Source organism: Syzygium oleosum, unplaced genomic scaffold, assembly GCF_021117445.2.
Source record: "Syzygium oleosum isolate NSW1041296 unplaced genomic scaffold, Sole_v2.1 Sole_v2.12, whole genome shotgun sequence".
NCBI lineage: Eukaryota > Viridiplantae > Streptophyta > Magnoliopsida > Myrtales > Myrtaceae > Syzygium > Syzygium oleosum.
The window spans coordinates 874,707-896,133 of NW_026607496.1; the positions used below are offsets into that span (position 1 = coordinate 874,707).

General features: G+C 45.8%; 4 protein-coding genes across 4 annotated transcripts; 2 read left to right on the forward strand and 2 right to left on the reverse strand.

Moving 5' to 3' along the window:
* Window positions 1–1,507: 1,507 nt before the first annotated feature.
* LOC130134351 (phytochrome B-like) lies at window positions 1,508–9,120 on the reverse strand. The gene is made up of 4 exons (XM_056316418.1): window positions 6,769–9,120; window positions 4,608–5,415; window positions 3,541–3,834; window positions 1,508–2,390 (listed from the first exon to the last, which is right to left on the reverse strand). The coding sequence occupies exons 1-4, from the start codon at window positions 8,990–8,992 to the stop codon at window positions 2,174–2,176; spliced, it is 3,543 nt and encodes a 1,180-aa protein (XP_056172393.1). The 5' UTR covers window positions 8,993–9,120; the 3' UTR covers window positions 1,508–2,173.
* Window positions 9,121–13,681: 4,561 nt separating this feature from the next.
* On the reverse strand, window positions 13,682–15,865 carry LOC115662927 (pentatricopeptide repeat-containing protein At5g48910-like). Its single transcript, XM_056316544.1, has one exon. It carries the CDS (start codon window positions 15,848–15,850, stop codon window positions 13,826–13,828), a length of 2,025 nt encoding a protein of 674 aa, XP_056172519.1. The 5' UTR covers window positions 15,851–15,865; the 3' UTR covers window positions 13,682–13,825.
* A 107-nt stretch (window positions 15,866–15,972) lies between these two features.
* Window positions 15,973–17,683, forward strand: LOC130139476 (60S acidic ribosomal protein P2-1-like). Its single transcript, XM_056316545.1, has 3 exons — window positions 15,973–16,173; window positions 17,115–17,350; window positions 17,464–17,683. Exons 1-3 carry the CDS (start codon window positions 16,086–16,088, stop codon window positions 17,488–17,490), a joined length of 351 nt encoding a protein of 116 aa, XP_056172520.1. The 5' UTR covers window positions 15,973–16,085; the 3' UTR covers window positions 17,491–17,683.
* Window positions 17,684–17,837: 154 nt separating this feature from the next.
* On the forward strand, window positions 17,838–21,315 carry LOC115677010 (receptor-like protein kinase ANXUR1). The gene has a single exon (XM_030600061.2). The coding sequence runs from the start codon at window positions 18,681–18,683 to the stop codon at window positions 21,285–21,287; it is 2,607 nt and encodes an 868-aa protein (XP_030455921.2). The 5' UTR covers window positions 17,838–18,680; the 3' UTR covers window positions 21,288–21,315.
* Window positions 21,316–21,427: the final 112 nt, after the last annotated feature.

Consider the following 21,427-nt stretch of genomic DNA (forward strand, 5'->3'; position numbering starts at 1 on the left):
GTCATAGACCACACAGACTACTCCATGGATGCGTGTGTTAAGGCCTCAATGTGACTTTCCTAATTGGAGAACATCAAGTTGTTAGATGCAATTAAACTTAAGATGACAGGGTCTTTTTTCAAAATTAACGATTAATTCCAACCCAGTTCTCGGTAAACAAGCCACCGGGTTGGGGGCGGGGGGCTGAAATTTGAGAACAAGTCCGCCAGACCTTCCAGGATCAAAATCTAGAAGGTACTGGAAAGCAAAGAAGAAATGGTGATCACCTTTTCCTCATGCAAACAAAAAACTGATAATAGACTTTCCACTTGAAACATAAACAAAAGGGATGGCCAGTCTAATGGGAAAATTGTCAAAAAGTACTAAACCTATTGCACTTTTGCCAATTCAATCATAAACCTTTTAAGTTTGCCAATTCAGTACTCAACATTTTCACTTCTTGTCAATTCAGTCCTAAATCTTTTGACTTCTTGCCAATTGAGTCCATCCGGCCAATTTTGGCCGGCCGGCGCTAACGTGGTGGCTAGCAATCTGGCCAACGCTAACATGGCAATTTTTAAATATTTTTTTCGAATTTTTTAATATTTTTTTCTTTTCTTTTTTTTTTCAGCCCTTCTTCCCTATGGCCGGTCCGGCGACCGGCCAGAGGCGTGAGCTGGCGAGGTCGACCTCGCCGGCCTCTGGTGAAGCTTGCCCTCGCCGGCCACTGGCGAGGGTGAGCCTCACCGCCGCTACCTGGGCGAGATCGGTCTTGCCATGGCTGGTCGAGGCTCGACCTCGCGAGTCGCTGGCCGGCCTTGCCTTGGCTAGGCGAAGTCGAGCGTCGACCAACTATGGCGAGGCCAGCCAGCACCATTGCAGGTCGGCCTCGCCTTGGTTGGGCGAGGTCGACCTGGCAGCGGTGGGTGAGGCTTGCCCTCGCCAGTGGCCGGCGGGGGCAAGCTTCGCCAGAGGGAAGAAGGGAGAAAAAAAAAAAGATCAAAAAATTTAAAAAAATATATTAAAAAATTACCACGTCAGTGTTGATTGGACGACCGGCGGCCACGTCGGCGCCGACCGGCAGACACGTCAGCGCCGGACAACCAAAATTGATCGGATGGACTCAATTAGCAAGAAGTGAAAAGATTTAGGACTGAATTGATAAATTTAAAAGGTTTAGGATTGAATTGGCAAAAGTACAATAAGTTTAGGATTTTTTGGACAATTTTCCCCCAGCCTAACAGCAAGTGAACCAGAGAAAGAAGCCGAGCAAGTACACACCTTGATAATGTTCAACCGGTCCCAACATGAACGAATCAATCATTGCACCCTCAAAGCTTGGATTGATTTACCGATGCAAGTACCGATGCCCAGCCAGTACATCAAGACTGCCTGACGCTTCAATGGCATAATGAATCGGTACCCACTTCACGAATTTCATCACTACCTTTGCAAGCCCTTTCACATGCATAATTTATGTATAAGGTACCAAAAACTTTTCAAACATAAGGCATGAGGACGATTAGTTAACTTCACAGACAAGGCCTTCGTATTAACTCCTGACCAATCAAAGAGGAAACATCTATGGATCAGATTGTCTCGCCCAAGACCTCCTCTTTCCTAAAAGCTAGACTGTTGGCTTTATTACATGATATATTACAAGCTATAACTTAGAGGGTAATGCTGAGGAGATACTGTTACAATCATTGTTGACTCTGTGACACCGTATAGACCATATGTATCTATGACACATGCTTACAGTGGGAGCACGTCGCAGCTCAACTGTCCATACGACGCATTTCAATCATGAATCTACATTGGAGACAGCTTTTCCCAAAGGCAGCCTTGATTACACAGCAATCAGGTAGCACTTCTTGGTCTCAAAGGCGCACCATACTGTTGCATTAGGGTAGGAGGTCTAAAGAGATCTGAGGTTACATCTCTGGCTAAAAGATCATCGTCCAACTCTTGAGAAGTTGATATTAAAGTTGGGAACTTTAAGAAGTGACATATCCCAAAATCAGTCGTGGAAGTTGATTGATCGAGTACCCATTTGCAGAATTCAATGCCAGGTTCGGTCCATCCATGTGTTAGTCAAGAACTTATACTTAGCATATGCCCTTGGAGAGACAAAGGGAAGAGGGACTGGTTGAAGTTGAGAAACATTTGAACTATGATTTTGAGGTCCAGAAAGCTAGTCAATATCCTTTGATCTCTGAGGCATGGGGAGTTCAAGAGTAATGATGAAATAACATCTTTCAGACTCTCTAATATATTGCACTTCACCATTCATGAGCTTTAAAATCTTCCTGCACATGCTCAGCCCCAAACCTTCCTCGGTCATCCACCGACTGCTATGGAACATGTCTTGAACCAGCTCAGGAGGTAGACCTTCACCAGGACACACAATCCTTCATAAAGGGAACAAATGATATAATTAGATTTGCATTCATCATACATGCCACATTATCCAATCTGTAGGTAAAGGTACAAGAAGTCCACACAGCTTTTGCCTGCGTGCACTATCGTACGCTTCTAATTTCTGAATAGACATATGCAGCTAATTTTTTACTGAGGCTAATTTGCTCATGAGGTCTACGAGTATGGGGACCGATCAGTGCATTCTCAAAGCAGCCGAAGAGGCATGCATAGTGATATAGCAGGATTACATAATTACCGATATTGAGAAAACTATCAAGAAAATTAGCATTTACTTTCATTATAGGCCAACTATACTGAAAAGTTTGAAAGCTTGAGAAGCTTCTGTAAGTCCCCCTATAACAAAATAGGCCATCATTTCCCCAGATTACATCCAAGACAGGACTTAGACAAGAGTTCTTTAACATCTGGTGTATGTCAAGGAAATTTAATACCAGGTAAAGAAATATAAAGCTATCCAATGGAGCATGTATATCAAAGTATATGATTTTCCCTTAATTTTGACTATGGCATAATTCAATATAACTGAGCAAAAGAAGATATATGAGCAACACATCATTTATCTATCAAGTAAATAATAAAATTTATAAATTTATTTCCCATGACTTCACTGCCCAGCTTGCCTCCTTGTTAAACAGAAGTTTGTAGAAATCTGAAAAATAGAATACACAGTATAATACAATACTTTTGAAAACCAGAAAGGCCACAAATCGCCTCAAGCAAGCTTGTAGTGGTCGAAACAAATTTGTTTGAAACAAGACGCAGTTTCAATCTCCACATCTGGTGATGATTCTCCAAAGACATTGGACAGTCATTCGATAAACACACATATTGATTGAGAGAAACAGAACCTTAAAATTTGTCAGTATCCCACACTGACAATCCATGATAACAGCAATCGATCATTCTATGATAACAGCAATCCATCATTCTAGCATCTAATTCATGCATCAAATCTGATAACCATAAGTTTTCTGGAACTAATTAACCCTCAAGAGCTCTGAAGAGTTAACAGAGATGAAATTTTGGAAAGAAAGCCGTATCAGGAAACCATCTCAGAATAGGACAATGCATTATCCACAGAACATACTCAAAACAGATAGGAACCTATAAAAAGAATACCTAAATTCGTTGTGCACAAGGGTTAGTCCTCCAGCAGTTTGCTTCCGACTTGGATGAACGTGAATCTCCACCCAACCCTCTGGAGATGGAGCATTTCTCACCATATTTAACAAGAAATCAGCCAATACTTGTTGAATTCTCAACTGATCACCACAGACAGCCAGAGTTTTAATTTCATCTGGAATATCACGAATCAATTGCAAACCTCGTTCTCTCAGCAATATCATTACTTGGCTAACAACAGCATTCATAACACTTCCAAGAAAGAATTCGGCCATCTCAAGCTCCAATGAACTAATTAGAAGAAAAGAATCGATTAGACCACGTTTTCACCAATAGCAGAATTGTGCTAAGCAAATAGGTGAGAGACTAAAATTCTTTGTGCCACAGCAGTTTAGACGCAGGAAACACTGTTACTCTTGAGTTAATTTTCTTCATGTCAGCGAAGAAAGATAAGATTGTTAAACGACTATTTGTTCGGACTGCTTCAAAGCAGCCAAGCCAACGAGACCAAAATATTTTTAAAACACATCTATGGACACAAGAAACTGGCTAGATAACAATAAGAGGGAGTGTAAAGATTCATTGTACTTGGTTTGTACTCCAAGTCACACTTGCGTATTGGGAATTGGGAATTAAGTGAATAGGTCATCTTAAATAAGTCAGCCGCACGTACATGAGTCAGTAGCGTGAGGCTTAGCTTAGAGCTAGGTAAAAAAAGGAAGAAGAAAGCAGTCAAAATTTTTCAAAAACATTACTTTTTCCATTGTATTTGAAATGTTATGGAGAAGAATGAAAGCACATGGCCAAAGTTCATCACCGTCAATAATGCATTGATATTTTATATAAAGTCAGCGACTATTTCCAGTTTAGACTCCAAAAATCAGTCCTGTTCAAAAAATATTCATAAACAAAATTTACATTCCAAACCTTCCAAGTATAAGACGAAAGGAGCGTGTCCCCAGAAAAAAGCAGCAGCAATTCAAAGCAAATAGCTTCATGCATTAGCTTTTCATAGGAAAAACCAAAACCTCAATGATTTATTCAAAAGGATCAAACAAACTCACCCATCTTCAATGCTTCGCAAATCAGCATCATTTATTATCTTCATCATCTGCTTCTCACAAGCAGCACTAGTCTCAAGAAACTGCTTTTGATCCTCAGTCAAGCCTGTGGCCTCCAAGAGTGAGTGAGTAAAACGTATGCCACTTAAAGGATTTCTTATTTCTTGACACATATAAGCCAACTCTTTCATTCTTGAAAAACTTTTCTTGTCCTGCTGCCTCTGAACTTTCAGAGCTTGCTGAAGCTCAGGACTTGCAATTTGCAAAAAGCAGAAGGCTCCAATAATCTTCCCATCCATGCTGACCCGCTTATTAGCAGTCAAGAGCACTTGCACATATTTACCATGTCGGTCAAAGAAAGTGAAAGGAAACTTGTCTGCATCCTGACCTCCAATGGCATTATGCAAAACAACCATGAATTTCGTCAATGCATCTGGACCTTTGAGCCGACAGCAACTGCCAAAGACCTCCCCAACAATCATCTTTCCCATAGTCTCACCTCGTGTCCAACCAGTGAGCTTTTCCATGGCAGTGTTCCATTCAGAGCAGCAAGTATTATCATCACAAGCAAATATTGGAGGGATCAAAGGATTGGGACTATGAACAATAGCCTTGTAATCACCTTGGATGTGTATAAATTTGTCCATGACTATTTTCTGACCAGTAATATCTTGACCAACAAAGCAAACTCCAACTATATTGTTCAGATAATCCTTGCTAGAGCAAGCATTAACCACTACAAAAATAGCCTTCTTGTGGTGTTCTGGCCCGAACGTTCTCAACTTTATCTCTACATTTTTATCTTCTTCACCTGCACAAGTAATGCCCCCACAATTCGATGAAATACTTGACATTACAGCCTGATTTGCCCAAGAAAATTACCCATTCTCTTGCCAGTAAAAGTTAACTTAAAAATGGAGAAGTGAGTGAAATCTACCAAATGGTTGCTGTTGGAGCTATACCCAACAGTATTCTGTGGTGATTAGTTGGTGAGGCCCCAAACTATATCTTTTTAGAATCCTAAGAGTGGCATGAGATTCTATTTCAGGTCAAACTACAGTCTTTAACAGCATGTTGCTGATGGGAGTGTTGCAGTCACACAGTTCCTAGCCGTAACAAGATTTTAAGGCTTAGATTTTGTGATACCCTTTTTTCTTGGAGATGAAAAGTAATGGGTTCTAAGCATACTTAAGGGGCAGTGTTGTGCCTGTGTCGAGAAGAATCGTAAACTACAAGCATTGGAATCATTGCTAACTATGTGAATTCGGCTTTTTTTATGATATATCATCCTAAGACCTCATGTTCATATTCTGAACGGTGACAAAAATGACACGCATCATCTAGGGGGATTTCAGTACACTATTTGCTATTCATGACCAGGACAAATGCAAGATGACTTATTCAAGCAATATATGACATATTAAATAGCAATTGGGGTTGAAAAGAATCTGCACACTTATAAGGCGAATGTTTGACTCATCTTGGGTTTTATTTGAACCGCAATCAATGGTGGGAACACCATCCACAGGTGATACATAAGTAATCATGACGACAGCATCTAGGGAGGTGGAATCCGTTTGACATGCTAAAGGCTAGAAGTTCCTGCTAGTGAGATTTTTGGTGAGATCTCTAGCAAATTTTGGTGGTTTAGACTTTAGAGATATTTTTATACTTTCCTCTACATAGTTTCAAGAGAAGATTGCATGAATAAATATAAAGATGACACGTACAGGTCCATGCTTGCTAAGTTTAAGGAGTAAGTGACGGCCAAAAAGATGTTCCATGAGTAAGTTCCACTACAAGCTTGAAGCAGACAACTTGATGAGATTGTCAAGTACATTGTTACGCAAGACATGATGTATTGATTCAAATTGAAGCTCTCATTAGGTGCTCATTAAAAAAAATATATGGATCAGCTACCACTGGTCAATTTACAGGAGTAGCCAAGCTGAATCAAGGTCAAGACATAGTCTACTCCTAATCAAGATATAAGAACGATGTCTTTCTAATGAAGAGATGAATCTACTATGTGGGTGGACAGTTATCGTCCTTTATCTAACATGTAATGAACTTCACCTAGAAGCTCTATCATGTCACGTCAGAACATCTCCTACAAACTCTAGAACTGGTGAGGTAAAAGATATCAAAATGTAAAAAGGCTTACCTTGTAGGGCATGATGCAAAAGTTTGTCAACAATCTCTTCTGATTCCTTAAAAACGAGATCGTGCAGCAAGGACTTCCCCATCGAGTCTTCAACCGAGAGCCCCGTTAATTCCGCCATCTTTCCATTCCACCCGTTTATGCGGCCATCAACATCAACAGCAAATATAGGAGCAGTTGCAGTTTCTATCAAACGAACCATCTCCCTTGCAACCGAGCTTAATTCGTCCACACCTTGCAACTCAAGATCCCCTTCTTGAGCATTGACGACTGCCTTGGAGTTGCTAGGCTCAGCATCTCTAAACGAGTCACGCAAAATGAGCTGCAAAGAGTGGATTGCGTCCATCTCTGCATTCTCCCATGGCAAACTCCGGCTCTTGACCACTTCCAAAAATGCCTTAAAAGAAGAACGAGGGTGCATCCTCTGCCCATCATCTTTGTCCTCGGGATGATGTTTAGCACCACCCCATTTTATCTCTTTTGCCGTATGGGACCGAAACCAGAACAGAAAATCCCTCTTAGTGATATAAGCAACAGCCATCCCACATACTGCATCCCCAAGTGAGGCTGCCCCAGGGTATCCAGCATCAGCCAAACTGTCCGTGCTCAAACCAGTTGAGTCTCCATGAAATGCTAATAACCACTCCACAATGTCCTTTATCTGGGATTCCGTTGGCGTCACACCAAGTGGGTAGTACTTTCCTTGATAAAAAAGTGCCGCACCATCGCATTTCACCAGGTCCATGATACTGGGGCTCTGAGTGACAATTCCAGCAGGGGAATCCCGGAGAAGCATGTCACACAACAAAGTTTGGGTCCTTAGAACATGCTTTTCAGACATTTGAGATGCCAACTGCAATTCCATGTTTAATTGAAGTCCAAAGGCCTGCATTAAGAACTCACATGCATATCGGAGTGGAAAGGGAATGCACCTGGCTGACGTGTGATGACAAACCACCAGACCCCATAGCCTCATCGCGTTACGACCGCCGACAGCTTCTTCATCATTGCCATTTATAATGACAGCCATAGCTAATGACGCGATGGAGCCCATGTTAGCCATGTACTGCGCATGACAACCATGAGGAGCGCGAAGTGTCGACCCAACCAAGCACAGAGGTTGCATAAGACTGTCGTCCTGTACGACAAGAACTGGCGCAGCATCGCAGTCCGCAATCATCCTAACCCGGTTCTGCTTAAACAAGAACCTTGATGCCTGCGGAATATCGGTGGCAGGATAGTGCAAGCCAATATATGGCTCCAAGTCCGGCCTCTTGCTCTCAGCCACAACCTCCCCATGCTCATCTTCATGAAATTTGTAGACCATGACCCTATCGTACCCAGTAAGTTCCCTCACGCTTTCGACCACGGTGTCACACAACAGCTTGACGTCCCCGCCAGGGAGCGATTGCAGGTGAGAAATCGCTCTCACCGCCAACTTCTGCGACTGCACAGCCCCAGCAATGGACAGGGCAGGATCCTCTGTCCTCGTGGGTTCCAAATCAATCACAATGCCCACATCGATCCTGTGCAAGATGGCGTAGAACGCCTTCCCCGAGTTCTTCGAGTGAATCCAGAGGGGATTCAGCAGCATAATCTCCCTCGCCCCGAACGCCTTCTCGAGCAGGACCGCGCTCGACGGGGTGAAGAGGGTACGGACGTCCGTCCCGATCGCGAGGACCTCCAGCTTCTCGAGGCTCGGCACGGACTGCGGCGTGAGCCCCAGCATCTCCCTCGCGTTCTCGCTGTAGGCGAGGATCCCGAAAGTCGCCTCGTCCGCCGCAATCGTGCAGCCGAAGGGCTGTATGTGGCCGCCCCGCTGGATCTTCGACAGGTAGACGGTGATCTGCTGCTCGGGGACGGACTGCGTGGTGGTCCTGACCGACTGCGAGTAGTCGAAGGACTTGCCGGACTCCCCCGACTGCTCGAACACCGCGTGGAGGCGCGCGTCCTGCGTGTACTGCGCAATGGCCTTGCTCACCGAGTTCGTCTGGTGCCCCGCCCCACGCCCCGCCGCCGCCGCCGCCGCGCTCGAGGACTGCGCCTGCTGCTGCTGCTGCTGCTGCGAATTCGCAGCTTTGCTCGTCGACGCCATCCCCCCCGCCCCCGCCCCCGCCCAACTCCCACTCCGCCTCCCTCCGTCGCCTCCTTCCTCCTCCGCCTCCGCCTCCGCCTCCGCCTCCGCCTCACGGCGTAGGCGGCCCCGAACGGCTGAGGAACCTCGCATTCCCGCGGCCGACGAATCCGCAGAGACGGCGACGGCGATGCTGCCGGCGCTGCAGCGCGCGCTTCTGCTTTCTCTCTCTAGCTTCTAGAGAGAGAGAGACGGGGAGAGTTTCTCGAGTTGGAAAATCTCGGATTGGCTACCGCAGGTGGAAATGAAGCGATATTCGTGCCTTGTGCTTTTATTCTCTCTCTCTCTCTCTCTTTTTTATTTCATTTATTTTCGATTTTTGTTTTTCTTCGGGGTTCTCCTTCTTTTGGTATGTCGTGTCCTTTTTCTATTGTTCACGTGCGACTTCGCTTTCCCCCTTTGTCCGAGCTGGAGGCGAAGCTTGTGGGCGGCCACGTGGTCAAATTGCAAAGTAAGAGAGAGAAACTGGAGATAGAGAGAGAGTGGAATTATTTAAGATCAGATGAGATGAGAGCAAAAATGTGATTGGTCCCTCCTTTTTCTCCACGCCTTTTTTTCCTCGTTTATTTTCCCTTTCACATCCCTCATTTATTCTCCCATTAATTCCCATCTCGCGAAAAAAAAAAATCTCAAATTGATGCACGTGACGTATTCATCCATAACTAGCTTTTGCCCCGGCAAAAAAATAAATTCCCAAATTAATATCCCTAACTCGGATCTACCCTTTATCAGAGACGAGTATACGGTAGATGAGGGTCCGACCCGTGTATGACGATCGAACCGAAGGTAACAGCTGCTCGCATGCTTTTCGAGACGACACCGAGTAAATTCGAAATGATAGGTGATTGCTGAAGTCAGCTCCTTTCATGGTGGGTTTTTTGGGGCTTGGCTACTTTTGAGGGGCTATTCTCTCCAACGGACGTGTTTGTCCCATTTAAATGCACAGTGCCCCTCTTTTATGTGTCGAGATTGAAGATTGGAGTACGAGGGTGGTGGGGCTAAGAGCATGCATCCCCTTGGCATTTGTACCTGAGCTGAGCGTTGCCATGTGGGGCTTGTTTTGTGGGGAATCTTTTGGGAAAATTGAATGAAAGGGTTTCCAGTTTCCCACCCTTTAATAGTGACATTCATTCAGTGTGTAGTGAACTTGGTGTGCGTGTGCGCGCGCGCGTGCGTGTGCGTGAGGTCACGCTCCAACTCCAACCACCAAAGGGATTGGGGATTACGTTCCTTTATTTCTCTCGGTCACGAGTGCCTCCTCCCTGGAATCACCATTTGGGACCTCGTGTGGTGGAGATTTCGTGCGTTGCGGGTCGTTGATATGTGTTTGACTGCACGGCTCGTGCTACTACGGATTCCCCGGAGCGCGCACGGTTTTCATCCGTATCCGTTCGCGGAATGCTAGGAATTCCAGGACGTGATTGTCGAGCCCGTCGGAGTTCTGGCTGCCGCCTACTTCCTCAGCTCGACGGCTGATCGACGGCCCCGTTTGCTTCTCTACGGTTGTGGTTAAACTTGCACGATCGTGGCCGGAACGTCTAGCAATAATAAGATTGCCACAGAAAAAAAATTTACGAGATAAATTGGGAAGAATCGGATAGTGAACCGTCGTAGCAGCTAGCTGAACTCCCAAGCTTTTGAATGTCATGCTTGGGAGCTGAGCTTTAGTTCATATGGCAAGACTCATCATAGTTCAGCTTCGAGTGTGCTTTGGTTATTCCCATTTACCTCATGAATTTTTCAGCTCAATTGCCATGAAATCATTAATCAAGACCCAGCTTTGGGGCTAGAATTACCAAAAGAGTTGACCCATCTGTGTGTTCAGCTTGAACAATTCATGCCTTTTATGCAGAAAAATTGCCTAATTAATCTTAAATTTATTGTACGGATATCAATTTAATTTTAAATTTTTTGATTTTGCCGATTAAGACCTAAATCTTTGCGTGAAATCACTGACATGGCGGTGTGCCACAAAGGACGGCCGATTTATGACTGAATTGTCAAAATTGAAAAATTCATGATCTAATCGGCATCCATGGAATAGGTTTAAGACCGATCGGACAATTTTCCTTGCTCAAGGACTATATCTCATTTGGCCAAAATCAATCCAGTGTTGGGTGCATCTACTACTTTTGGTGTGGTGCGCATGGCCGATCAGCAGCTGGTAGCCGAAAGCATGATTGGGGTAGATCTTGATCTAGATGATAAGATCCAGAGGACAATGATGTTCGTGTCCCAACCTATGTTGGGTTGTTGAATCTTCAACTTTGCATCCGACATTCTTTCAATTTTTTTTCCTTCTAATAATGACTAGGAAACGAACCTCGGATAAGATATGGATCTCGGTCGGAGCTGGAATTGAACTTGCGGACTTGAGGGCAATGCAAAGCAAGAGAGACAAGAGAGAGACAAGAGAGAGAGAGAGGGGAATTGTTTGAGATTGAGATGAGATGAGAAGATTGGTCTCCTTTTTCCACCTTTTTCTTTGCCTTCCCATCCCCATTTTATCCCTTCGCATAATTGATTTGACAAAAAGTTTTAAATCACTTTCCAATAGTGAATTCTTTTCCTTTTCCTCCTCCTTTTATAAATTCCAAAGTTTCGAATGTCCAATCGGCGAGCAATTCAACCAGACGCGTGACAAACTCTTGCTCCGCGTACACGAAATGATCATAAGAGCATTCAAATTCATGCTTTCGAGATGGCCTTAAGAAAATCGATAAAAATAAAAATGGGGTTGGTTATTTCCAAATTATCTGCTCTGAAAGGTGGATTTTGGGCTCATTGCGATCGAACTTTGAGGGACTATTCTCCAATTCAAATTATGAATCTGCTGTATTATTTACACTAGTGTCCAACTAACGAGCGATCTAACCAAACTAGACTTCTTATTCGGTGTACACTAGATATTCACGGGAGCATTATAATGTACCCTTTCGAGATGGCTCTAAGAAAATGCGAAAAGATGGAATGCTTCTAAATTAGCTCCTCTTGTGGTGGATTTTTGCGAAAAGTGACGTGTTGATATATTGTCTTATTTCATATCGACATGTCCCTTTTCATGTATAAAATGTTGAAGATCATGGTGCGAGGTGGGGGCCTAAAGCATGCACTCTAGAGGCAATTTACACGAGTTTTGAGTGTTAGCCACGTGGGCATGTTTTAGGAATGTTTTGGAAATTGAATGGAGGGTTACTATCGTTTAATAGTGACAGTAAATGACGTGATTTTAGTGAGTGAGGTCACGCTCCAACCACTAAGGGTTGGAGTTATGCAATGGAAATTACTACGAGCATTGATCAACATTTGGATTCGAAGTCGCCGACGGCGAGGCCATCGCATAAATTAAACGTGTTAGTTTTACGTTGGGGTTATGGAATGGAAATTACTGTGGGCATTAATCCACATTTGGATCCTTCGTCGCATAGATTAAATGTATTAATTACCTACTTTTTTTTTTGGTCGGAATATTAATTACTTACTTCACGTTGCGAATTCCGAGGTACAGGAAGAACTCGTGTTTCCTAACCTTAGCAATTGCAACCGTGACATTCAGATTAAAAAAAGCCACTTAAAATAAAAATATATTGATTTGATTAGATTCATGGTGCGTTTGTTACATGGAAAACTCATAATTTGAAGAACATTTAATTGAAAAAAATGATCGTTTGTATCTAGACATGGCCACGGTTTGGAACAGGTGGTTCCGATTCGTGGCCATGTATGAACCGGCGGTTCTGGGCTGGTTCCGATTCCGGCCCAGTTCGGAACCTGCCAGTAAAAATTAAAAAAATAAATTATGAAATAAAAAAATATTGAATTATCAAATTATGAAATATTGAATTATTCAATATAAAATGTAATCAAAATGTACATTGTAATCAAATTTGGGGAAAAAAAGAGAGAAAGAGATGGAACCGGCGATAAAAATAATATATATATATATTTTTGGAATCGGAACCGGGCCAGTAGGCCACAGGCCGGTTCCGGTTCTGAACCGCGGGCTTGGTCAACGGGCCAGTCCCGGGTTTGACCCGAGTCGGTTCCTGGCCAAAACCGGCCCGTGGCTATGTCTATTTGTATCGCTTATATAAATGAATGAACAAAAAATATTTTTATCATCCATGAAACCATTTAGGCGAGAATTGTTGTCAACAGTGAAAATATTTTCTATTAACTAATTTTTTTAACAGATATAACCAATTGTTTTTTGAAAAATATTTTTCAAATCATTCGTTTTTTTTTGTGAAGGCAGTTGTTTCACGAAATCGAATGATTTGAGAAATTTTTTTCAAAAATTAATCATTTGCATCACTTATAAAAATAAATGAATGAAAATTACTTTCATCGTTCACGAAATTATTTAGACATTCACGAAAACGAATGATTTGAGAATTTTTTTCAAAAAATAATCGTTTGCATCACTTATAAAAATAAATGAATGAAAATTACTTTCATCGTTCACGAAATTGTCTAGACATAAATTCTTGTCGATAATGAAACCATTTTTTATTAGATAATTACTTCAAGTAATACAAAAGATCATTTTTTTTTAAATATTTTTCAAATTATTCATTTTTGACGAAATAAACGGGGCCTTAAATTGATTTGGATTCTTAATTTTGATGTTTGTTATTCACCCATAGTTTTTGATATTTGTTATTCACCCATAGTTTTGGCATCACATATTTTCTAGATTGCTTAGTGCTTGTATCGCTTACAAAATTAGTTTAGAACTAGATTTATGTCAATTTCCTGTTCGACTATTTTCCAACTTCCATCTTTTGTTGTAACTCTCATGTTGGGTCGTACGAAACTGAGCCCAACTCCACATTCTCCAACGTCAATTTTGGTAAAATACAAGTCCAGTCCAATCATCCGGAGGACCAGAAATATGCCAAGAAGGCCGTAGCTAAAGAATTGAATTCACCAGAAGTCCCCACATGAGCAGAAACCATCCTGAAAATGATGAAACCGCTTCCTATCTCGCACGGTAATCGGGCGCTCGTATACCTTCGAAATCAGCTTCATTGCGGCGTGGCAATCCTCGCATATCCGTAGGTTCTTGGCAATCCGAAGCGGGGTCTTCGGGTGGGTGCTGATGAGCCCGAAAGCTACGGCGATCTTCTCGCTGTGATAGTGCAATGCACTCTCCTTTTCTTCTTCATCGACATTGAGCAGGACTTGAGTGGTGTTGGGGCTATAGCCTAATGATCTCAACTTGCTGGCGATTTCCTCCAACATCGAATGAATCTCTTCGGCTCTCGGGTGAGCCTCGTCTTCCACTAGGAATTCGTAAATTGTTCCGTCAAGCTCGATCCAACTGCACCCGGGGTCCTTCCTAATATCCATCTCCTTCATCTTCAATCTAATGTCCGAAACTCCCTCCCAGTTTCCTTGAGACGCAAACATGTTGGAGAGAGCCACGTAAGATCCACTGTCATTAGGAGATAACTTCATTAGCCGTTGTGCTATTCGTTCACCCATCTCAATGTTTCCGTGCATCTTACAAGCACCTAGCAGGGCTTTTAGTATCACATCATCCGGTTCCATGGGCATGTTCTGTAGAAGCTCCTCAGCCTCATCCAACAGTGCGGCACGTCCGAACATATCAACCATGCAACCATAGTGCTCGATCCTGGGCTCCAGTCCGACTACATTAATCATATCGTTGAAGAATGATCTACCCTCCTCAAGTAAACCTGCATGGCTACAAGCTGTTAATACAGCAATGTAGGCAACATCGCTTGGTGTTACTCCGGATCGCTCCATTCTTGAAAAGTAATCAAGAGCATCCTTTGCTCTGCCATGCATAGCAAGCCCTCCAATAATGGCACTCCAAGTTTTTGCACTCTCTTTTGGTAGCGCCTCGAAAACTTGAAGTGCCTTCTCAATACTCCCACACTTTGAGTACATATCGAGCAAAGCAGAACCAAGAATATCATCAATCTCAATCCCATTCTTCTCTGCATATAAATGGACCCATTTCCCCAACTCAAGCGCCCCCAAGCGCGAAATTGCCGGAAGAACACTAACTAATGTCACATAATTTGCGGAAACATCCCCCATCTGCATCTCACGGAACGTCTCAACGGCCTCCATAAAAAGCCCATGTTGTGCATACCCGGATATCATCACATTCCACGACACAACACTTCTCTGAGGCATTTTATCGAACAGCTCCCGAGCAGCTCTAAGATCCCCCATTCTAACATACCCATCAACCATCACATTCCACAAAACCACGTCCCCCTCTTGCCTCCTGAGATTCATCTCCTTCCCCACCCCATCACTCCGAACAATTCTCTCATCAAACAAAACGTAAGCATCCTCCATGACACCGCAGAGCACGTACATTCTGACAAGGTTACTAAGAACAAACTCGTCACCATCCAAACCACACTTAGCAACCATCCCATGAACCTGCCTCCCTTCCTTCACCCTCCCCAACCTCGCACAAGCCTTCAACACCGGAGGGAACGTGAACCCGTTGGGCTCCACGTGGCCACCCCGGACCATCTCGCGGAACAGGGCTAGAGCTTCCAACTGCGTGGCGTCGTCGTCGCTCTCGGCAAGAGCCCTGATGATGGAGTTCCAAGAAAAGCAATTGGGCCGGCGCATCTGGTCGAAGACCGCGCGCGCGTACCGGAGGTCGCGGCGGCGGGCCGAGAGCGCGCAGAAGCGGAGGATCTCGGCGGCGGCCAGGGGGTCCCGGACGTCGCCGGTCTTGATCATGTGGGCGTGGACCTGCTTGAGGTCGGCCATGGACCTGCATCTCGCGATCTGCGGGAAGAGGGCAGAGGGGTGAGGCGGCGGCGGCGGCGATCCGGCGGTGGCTGCGCACACCGTCGAGTTCATGAGGCGGGCGAGCTCGCAGTTGCGTCGAGACGTTCTCTTCCCGCGCTTTTCATCCCCGCGCCATGGGCCCGATGGGCTTGGGCCTGGGCCCATAGGGCCCCGTAAGCTCGGCCCGAAGCGGAGCGTCAACGGATTTTCATTCGACCGGATGAACGGCCACGATCGAATCAGGCTCCCCTCACGCTCGAAAACCCTAGAGATATAAACTCGGTCCCGGAGCTGTCCTTCTCGCTTTCGTGTTCGGCCATAACCAGAGCTCTCGAAGCTACGCCTGCCGTCGCATCTCGCTCATCCGTTCGTGCCCCAGCAAAGCTCTGTCGGAGCGAAGATGAAGGTTGTCGCCGCGTACCTGCTGGCTGTTCTGGGAGGCAACACGTGCCCCTCCGCCGATGATTTGAAGGACATCCTAGGATCGGGTCCTCTCTTTCTCTCTGTCTCTCGATTTAGTCCATGTTTCGCTCATTTGACGACGACGCTAGCTGGAGTCAAGGTTTAGTAGTCTTAAGTTTTCTTGCATCGATTAATTTAGGAACCGAAGTTAGCGAACGCATGTTAAAGTTTGAATCTTTCTGCATGTATATTTGTATCTTTACCTATTCATTGTGGAAGTTAATGAAGAGGAGGTTGCGATTGCTTGATGCGTATCTGGTGACGGATTTTAGCACTGGGTGCTCGGGATTTGCTGTCGTAGTGGGTTTTTAATGCTCTTCAAGAGGCTCCGGTGACCAGCTTGTTCATTTTTGGCCGTGGTGATAAGATCCTCCGCTATCTGATTGTCGCGTTCATGTGGATCACAGTAATGCCGGGGAGTTGGTAGATTAGTCTGCAGTAGTTTTGCGTAGGCAAAAGATGTTCAATGCTTGATTTGCAGTGTTGCTCGGTGTTTGTTGGACCTGCTCATAGAATCGGTTGCCGGTCATCGCCCTGTAGAGTTAGTAGACTTTGGTGTATCAGGAACAAAATAGAAATTTCAGACTGTAAAGGGTGCGTTTGTTTCGCGGAAAACGGATGATTTGGAATACATTTTCCAAAAAATGATCATCTGAATCATTTACAAAAATGATTGAACGAAAAATATCTTCATCGTTTATGAAATTGTTTAGACGTATATTATTGTCGATAATGGAAATGCTTTTCATTGGCTAATTGTTTCAAGCGATACAAGCGATCATTTTTTTGGAAGATGTTTTCTAAATCATTCATTTTCCGCAAAACAAACGAAGCCTAATTTAGTTTTATGGGATGCGGGAATCTTCGGTGTACAATGTTGTTTCTAAGATCTTTCCAGATTTGTGGCCCTTTTGGGGGAGCAACATTTGCTGTTGTACTGAAGGATTGCCTTGTGAATTTTTGACAGTTGGAGCTGAGGCTGATGACAATAGGATAGAGTTGCTCTTGTCCGAAGTCAAGGGAAAGGACATCACTGAGCTGATTGCCGCCGGAAGGGAAAAGTTGGCCTCCGTGCCCTCTGGAGGTGGCGGTGGCGGCATGGCCGTTGCTGCAGCTCCATCAGGCGGCGCTGCTGGCGGTGCTGCCCCAGCTGCCGAGGCAAAGAAGGAGGAGAAAGTCGAGGAGAAGGAAGAGTCTGACGATGTAAGCACTATTGTTCATCTCTCTGGTTCTTTCGGAGTTTGTTTTGTGCAGATGATTTGGTCTTTCGGTTGCCATTTGATTTAACCTAAACTTGGACATTTGCTTTGCTGCAGGATATGGGCTTCAGTCTCTTTGATTAAGAATGCAGATGGCAATTTTTGCTTACAAACGTGTGTGTCGTGGATATAGGCGCAAGCATGCGGTCTCTGTAGTCCATAGTTAGAAGTTCTTGTTTTTCTTTCTTGTTTGCTGCTGGATTCCCTTGAAAGTTTTGTTTGCCCTAATGAGATGTTTTTGGGACATGGGGTTAAATTTTTCCCTGCAATTCGTCCATTTCGGATTCCCTCTTGATTATAATATACTGCTTATCCAGTTTAGATTCTTATTTCGTGGCGAGGCTCGAGTATCGAAGATGCACTGGTCGTGCGACCTGGGTTTTAGAACCTGTGACCACGCCAGGATCGCTCATCTCAGTCATCCAACACCTTGGGTGCTCTAGTATGAGCTTTTGTATTAGTCTTTGCCGTGGAGTGCTGTGGCTGTTATCTCTGTCTGATAACCAAATGGTCTGTTTACTGAAAGGAGAAGGTGGCTGTTATCTCTGTCTGATTACCGAATGCCCAAACTCGGGATCGGTTGACTGCAGGGGGCGCTGATATGAGGTGGGGTCTTGGGTCCTGGGTCAGGTGGCGAGGATCCTCGGGTTCTCGAGCTTGGCTATCTAAGCACCAGAGACTCGGATCTTGCGTGGATGCGCGAGCCCGAGGCTTCGGGCAGTGTCGGGTCTAGAGTCTAGAGACCCTCGAGCCTGAAGCTTCGGGCAGTCGGGTCTAGACCCTTGAGGTTCCCGGCCTGGGAGCCACCGGTCCCGTGACTAATTTAGTGCGTGAATCCGTATATGCAGTCTAAAATTTGTCCAAGATCGTAGCGACATTGAGGGACAGATTCATAAATGTCAAAAGAAGTTATGTGCAGCGGACGAATTCTATTGCTGCATGTGGTAATGCTTCTCTATTCCCTAATAATTGTAATTAATGAGTTAATCCGCGTTGACTTATTTATGCATAGTGTGACGTGGCGTATGTAGGAGGGATTAGAAACCCAAAAGAAACGCTCCCAACCGGATTAACATGTCCTTAAACACAAAATTAATGCGTAATTAAATTTTTCTCTTTCATTCTGTTCCAATCAAACCACAATCCCCACCTCAGAAAAAAAGTAACATTCGACGAATCCCAGATTTGTTCTTTTTCGTGGAGGATTGATGACCTCTTCATCCTCTGTTCCTTAGCCTTTTTCCTCCGATTTCTGTTGGTAATGTCTCGTAGACATGAAAGACGAGCTCCGTTCCCATCTCCGGTTCCATCTGGTATGCATTTGCCTCGCATCGAGCATCATTCGTGTTCTAGGGAAAAGTTCCGGTGTCGATTCCGAGTCATATGTGATCGCATGCGGATCCTCGAGCCGAGGAACCGATTCGGATGGCCGAGTATGGTGGCCGGATTCCAAGTTCCTCGCCTCGCCGGCCAATTCGGTGCCCGCCGCCGCCCAATTCCAGGACCCTTCTCTGCCTTCCACGGTCCCATACATGTCTGCCAGAGTGTTCACCGCTCAATCCTCCTACAAATTCTCCGTTCCGTCGAGAACTCGGCTATGGTTCCGGCTCCATTTTTACCCTTCTGCTTATAGCGACCTCGATCCATCCAACGCCTATTTCGCAGTCACCGCGAATGAGTTCGCACTCATGAACAATTTCAGCGCCTCGATCACCGCCCAGGCGCTCACGCAGGCATATATCATCAGAGAGTTCTCGCTCACGCCAGTTGGATCTGGCGACCTCAACATCACTTTCACGCCTTCCACAGCACACGACGGGGCCTACGCATTCGTCAATGGCATCGAGATCATTCGGATGCCCGACATGTTCGAGCAGGCGACGATGGTCGGATTCAGCGATCAGGCCGTCCCCGTGGATGGATCTTCTTTGCAGACGTTGTATAGGCTTAATGTGGGTGGACAATACATTCCGCCAACCAATGATTCCGGCCTCACCAGGACATGGTACGACGACACCCCCTACTTATTCGGCGCCGCAGCTGGCGTCACGTCCGCGGCGGACAAGAATGTGAGAGTTCAATATTCTCCGGATGTTCCGGAATATATTGCGCCGTTAGACGTGTATAGCACGGCGAGGACGATGGGTCCGGATCCTAAGGTTAATCAGAACTATAACCTCACCTGGGTTTTCCAGATCGATGTGAATTTCACCTATATCGTCAGGTTTCATTTCTTGGATTTCCTCCTCGGTAAAGTTAACCAGCGGGTGTTTGATATCTTTGTGAACAACCAGACGGCGCAGGCGTCTGCTGATGTTATCGCGTGGTCCGGTTCGGAGGGAGCACCGGTTTATAAAGATTTCGCGACTTACGTTAGCAACGGCGCCGGCGACGAGCAGCTGTGGGTGGCTTTGCATCCCAGCGTTTCGATGAAACCCGAGTACTATGATGCGATCCTCAATGGACTTGAAATCTTCAAGATGAATGATAGCAACGGGAATTTGGCCGGTCCTAACCCAGTTCCGTCGCAAATGCTTGTCCATGCCGAGGCCGAGGCGGCCAAGAAATTCTCTCCTTCGGGTCCTTCGAGCACCGGCCAAGTGATTGGCGGGATCGCCGGAGGGGTTTTAGGATTCGCTATAGTTGTTTCGGTATGCCTTTTCGTGCGGCACCGGAGGAACGAGGCCAACGGAACGGAATCTAGGGTCGGTAAATGGCTACCGCTCTACGGAAGTTCACGTGCGTCGACGACGACGACAACGAGCAAATCGACAATTTCTGGCAAGAGCAGCGGCGCCAGCAGCCACCTCTCGTCGCTCGCGGGAGGCCTGTGCCGACACTTTTCGCTGTTCGAGATCAAACACGCTACCAAAAACTTCGACGAGTCGCAGGTCATCGGGGTGGGAGGATTCGGGAAGGTGTACAAGGGCATGATCGACGGAGGGTCGACCGCGGTCGCCATCAAGCGATCGAACCCTTCTTCAGAACAAGGAGTTCACGAGTTCCAGACCGAGATCGAGATGCTCTCCAAGCTGAGGCACAAGCATCTGGTGTCTCTGATCGGGTTCTGCGAAGAAGACGGCGAGATGATCCTGGTGTACGATTACATGGCCAACGGCACTCTCAGGGAACACATGTACAAGGGCAACAATCCTCCATTATCATGGAAGCAGAGGTTGGAGATCTGCATCGGCGCCGCCCGCGGGCTGCACTACTTGCACACCGGAGCGAAGTACACGATCATCCACCGCGACGTGAAGACGACCAACATCTTGCTCGACGAGAGGTGGGTGGCGAAAGTCTCCGACTTCGGGCTATCCAAGACCGGGCCGAACCTCAACCAGACGCACGTCAGCACCGTCGTGAAGGGCAGCTTCGGGTACCTGGACCCGGAGTACTTCAGGCGACAGCAGCTCACCGAGAAATCCGACGTCTACTCCTTCGGGGTGGTCCTCTTCGAGGCCCTGTGCGGCCGGCCCGCACTCAACCCGAGCTTGCCCAAGGAGCAAGTCAGCCTCGCCGACTGGGCTCGGCACTGCCACAGGAAGGGGACCCTGGAGCACATCATCGACCCGCACATCAAGGGTCAGGTCAGCTCGGAGTGCTACCGGAAGTTCGCCGAGACGGCCGAGAAGTGCCTGGCCGACCGCGGGCTCGACCGGCCGTCCATGGGCGACGTGCTGTGGAACCTCGAGTTCGCGCTGCAGCTGCAGGAGAATCCCGACGCCGCGGCCGACCTCGCGGCGGAACGCGAGGGCCATGACGTGCCGAGATCCATGTTTGGTACAGATGAAGGGACGGCCGTGAGCGGAGGAGAGATCCAACATGATTCAAATCCGAATGCAGTGTTCTCGCAGCTAGTGAATCCTAGTGGAAGATGATCTCCCTTCACCTTCTTTTTTTTTTTTTTTCATTTTTTTTAATTATTCAAGCTTATTTCTGTAGGATTATTTCTCATATTCTTCATGGAGGTTTAGGCAAATTGATAGTATTTTTTGCATGGACATATATATCAATTTTG

Excerpts from the sequence above, each read along its gene's own strand:
- LOC130134351 (XM_056316418.1), bottom strand. The coding sequence starts at position 8,992 with ATGCGAGGTTCCTCAGCCGTTCGGGGCCGCCTACGCCGTGAGGCGGAG. Across the intron at positions 5,416-6,768 it reads TTTGCATCATGCCCTACAAG|GTGAAGAAGATAAAAATGTA; the intron begins GTAAGCCTTTTT and ends TTACTTGTGCAG. Across the intron at positions 3,835-4,607 it reads TTGCGAAGCATTGAAGATGG|TTCATTGGAGCTTGAGATGG; the intron begins GTGAGTTTGTTT and ends TCTTCTAATTAG.
- LOC115662927 (XM_056316544.1), bottom strand. The coding sequence starts at position 15,850 with ATGGGCCCAGGCCCAAGCCCATCGGGCCCATGGCGCGGGGATGAAAAG.
- LOC130139476 (XM_056316545.1), top strand. The coding sequence starts at position 16,086 with ATGAAGGTTGTCGCCGCGTACCTGCTGGCTGTTCTGGGAGGCAACACG. Across the intron at positions 16,174-17,114 it reads GAAGGACATCCTAGGATCGG|TTGGAGCTGAGGCTGATGAC; the intron begins GTCCTCTCTTTC and ends AATTTTTGACAG. Across the intron at positions 17,351-17,463 it reads AGAAGGAAGAGTCTGACGAT|GATATGGGCTTCAGTCTCTT; the intron begins GTAAGCACTATT and ends GCTTTGCTGCAG.
- LOC115677010 (XM_030600061.2), top strand. The coding sequence starts at position 18,681 with ATGAAAGACGAGCTCCGTTCCCATCTCCGGTTCCATCTGGTATGCATT.